Source organism: Solea solea, chromosome 5 (genome assembly GCF_958295425.1).
Source record: "Solea solea chromosome 5, fSolSol10.1, whole genome shotgun sequence".
NCBI classification, from domain to species: Eukaryota; Metazoa; Chordata; class Actinopteri; order Pleuronectiformes; family Soleidae; genus Solea; species Solea solea.
This window is the reverse complement of record NC_081138.1, coordinates 20,185,930-20,188,885: the sequence shown is the minus strand read 5'-3', so window position 1 is coordinate 20,188,885 and position 2,956 is coordinate 20,185,930. Positions and strand designations below refer to the sequence as shown.

General features: G+C 41.4%; 1 protein-coding gene across 1 annotated transcript in view; it reads right to left on the bottom strand.

The window, feature by feature from the left end:
- Positions 1-2,956, bottom strand: part of igf1rb (insulin-like growth factor 1b receptor) — a 41,362-nt gene extending 38,406 nt beyond the window's left edge. Inside the window, exon 1 of the mRNA XM_058628737.1 lies at positions 2,010-2,956. Within this exon, the coding sequence (XP_058484720.1) occupies positions 2,010-2,100 (91 nt within the window). The 5' untranslated portion in view covers positions 2,101-2,956. The remainder of the gene's footprint in view (positions 1-2,009) is intronic.

Below are 2,956 nucleotides of genomic sequence, written 5' to 3'. Positions count from 1 at the left end.
AGTTCACAGGCTCCTCACTCTTTCCAATCAACAGAACTTAGTCTGTTTTGCTTGTGAATGTACTTTGGCTTGTTCTATTTTAAAACCCAGACCCTGGTTCAACCCCATGACCCAGCCCTCCCCAACATGTCCAACGAACGGGATGAATCGGGAAGCCTAGTTTACAGTGTAGCAGGAAATAAGGAGAAATACATTTCAATCTACAGTTTTCCACGCTGACGGATATGTCTGACTGTACCGCTGTATATGGGTCACTACAAGGTCCTCTCTTATCTGTGTAAAAAATAAACTATGGCTCACGTCTTATTTCTGATGGGAGGCTGTTGTTCTGTCGGATCGGTGCAACTGCAGCAGTCTGGTTTTCATGGAATGTTTTTCCAAGGTCAAGTAGTGCCAGGTTTGTTTAGCAAAGGATAATAATTGACGGTTTACTTCTAGGGAAGAAGCAGTGATGCCGATGAACAAATAGTCTTTATCGCTGTGATTGTCGCAAGCTTTGAGGGAGTGATATCAGAATCGACAGCCTCAGGTTAAGAACACCTAAATAACCCTACAATTGACAATTGTGTCTTTCTAACCAAATTAGATAAACCGTGGAAAAGTTTATGATATACGACTGTGCCATGCCAAGTTCTTTCATTGTGCTAAATTAGGTGTAAGATGTAAGATCCTGAATGACTCCAATTAGAACACAAATGCGGCCCCTTTACTTACCCATCATGCCGTTCTCTAACAAGTTCTGGCCCACAACAGTAAAAATAGTGCATGCATGCTTATTTATTACATGTTGAAATTAAGAGTGAAAAACATTTTCAGATCTGTTTGTGCAACAGATCGAATGAAAACACACAAGCATTTGCCAACATTTTTGCAGACGATTTCAACACGTAAATATCAAATGTTTTTGGGAAGTAGCACCTCTAAACCACATTTTCCACTTTTTATTTCTCAATTCATATTTCTGGCAGGACTTTTCTGCCCCTCCCTCTCCTTTCTCTATATTTTTTTCTCGAGATCACAGACACCATCCACGTTTGTTGATTCTTACTCACCGCATCGAGTTCAGAGTCGTGTGTGTATAAGGAGGAGATTAAGTGGCTTTCTCCGCTGGCTGAGTCATGGTTAAATACCTTCCGTGCTAACATGTTTAACTCATTTATTTTTGTGTAACGTTTAAAGGATGAACTCTAGGATTACAATGTGACATTTGTCAGTGGTGCAAAATACATAAAACATACAATTATTTCAAAAGATATATATAGTATAGTACAGTATATAGAGCACCACCAGCTTTTTGTTTGTATCTACGTCAAATTCTACGACCACTGTCATTTGGATTGGAATGATGTACCTGAAAGCTGTCTGTGAGTGTAACTCATACAACAGCATGTATTGAATAAACCTGCCATAATAGACCTTTTCCTCAGCTGATCATTTTTGAGCAGTAGGCATGTCGAACAGACAAATGAGAAGATAATGTGTTGGAATATTGCAATAAGAGACACTGTAGTGGGATTTAAATGATTATGTTTACATTTGTTCATTAAAGTTAGACTTGTTTTTGTTCAATTTTCTAAATAAAACCATGTTGTTGGAATGGAAATAATGCAGTTCATTATTGTGGACTGTCTGCATATACATAAGTAGAAATCGAATAAACAACAGTAGTTTGCAATAATATAATCAATTTAACTATTTTTTTTAAGTTAAAATTAAAGGAAAAACAACCACTAACAAAAACACTTTGGCTGTAGTAGTAATTATATTATCCTGCAACAAAACTACACTGAGTGATATGTTTTCTTCTACGTTTACAATTTATTCCGTTATTCAGTTTTTCACAATAAACGAATAAAATCGAAACGTTAATTACCAGGCAGTTTTCCCCCTAATGCTATTTAAAAACATACAGTGCAGACAAGGTGTTTGGGAAACTTTTCTTCGCAATTGTGGACAGTACTGAGACAAACGTCTCCGTGTCTGTTGGTGTGTGGAGTGGCACTACTTACTCTCTGTGGTGGCGGGCCGGAGGCAGGACGACAGACCCAGCATCAGACCCCAAAACAAGGTCAAGCGGTTCCTTTCCGTTCGTGACCTCATTCCTGATTGAGTAAACCCTCCCAAATGTAGACAATAAATATGACAAGGGGGGGATGAACTATCAACAAAAACTGGTCGAAATGATTGAAACGACCAGTCTCCAGCCAGCACCTTTAGCAGATAGCCGGCCAGAGGAGCTAAAGCTAACGCTACTACAAATAAGCTAGCAGCGTAGCGCTCACGCTTCCTAATGGGAGTCCAGTCGTGTTCCAAAAACAATCACCGCTTTACCCCTCCAGAAAGAAAATGCGTATGCATGGCTGTTTATTCTTGCCAGAAAAAACAACACCGTGTTGACGTGTGCAATAAAACCGATGCGGTTAAACCAATAACGGGAATTCCTCTGTAATCCGCATCTTCACACTCCATATCGGGAAGGAAAAAAACGTTCGGCGTCCCGCTGCTGGAGGATCATCAGCCAGAAGGCAGAAAACGACTAGGACCCCTTTTTAAAAACAGGATGGAAATAGTTGGTCCGAGTCACACAACATCATATTATGTTTATACACAGCTCCCTTGTGTGAGCGACGTTAGTTAGTGTCGAAGTATCCAGGGTAAAATGTGGTTTCAGACCGCAGCCTCCCTCTACACCGCCTCCTCCTCCTCCTCAGCCTCTCATCATGCACACACGCACCGCGTTGTTGTGGTAGCGACAATATACTTTCATACAGAGGGAACGCGCAGTATTTGACCTTGCTGCCCTAGGGTCGCACAGGTCCTCTTGCTTATCCAATGCCTTCCGCCGATAGCACGACGGGCCGCGTCGTTAGACAGATTAATGTGAAGGTACAATCACAGCAGCCTCTCCAGCTCAGTCTGCAGTCTGTCGTGTTCGCTGTAAACACGGCGCCGTGCG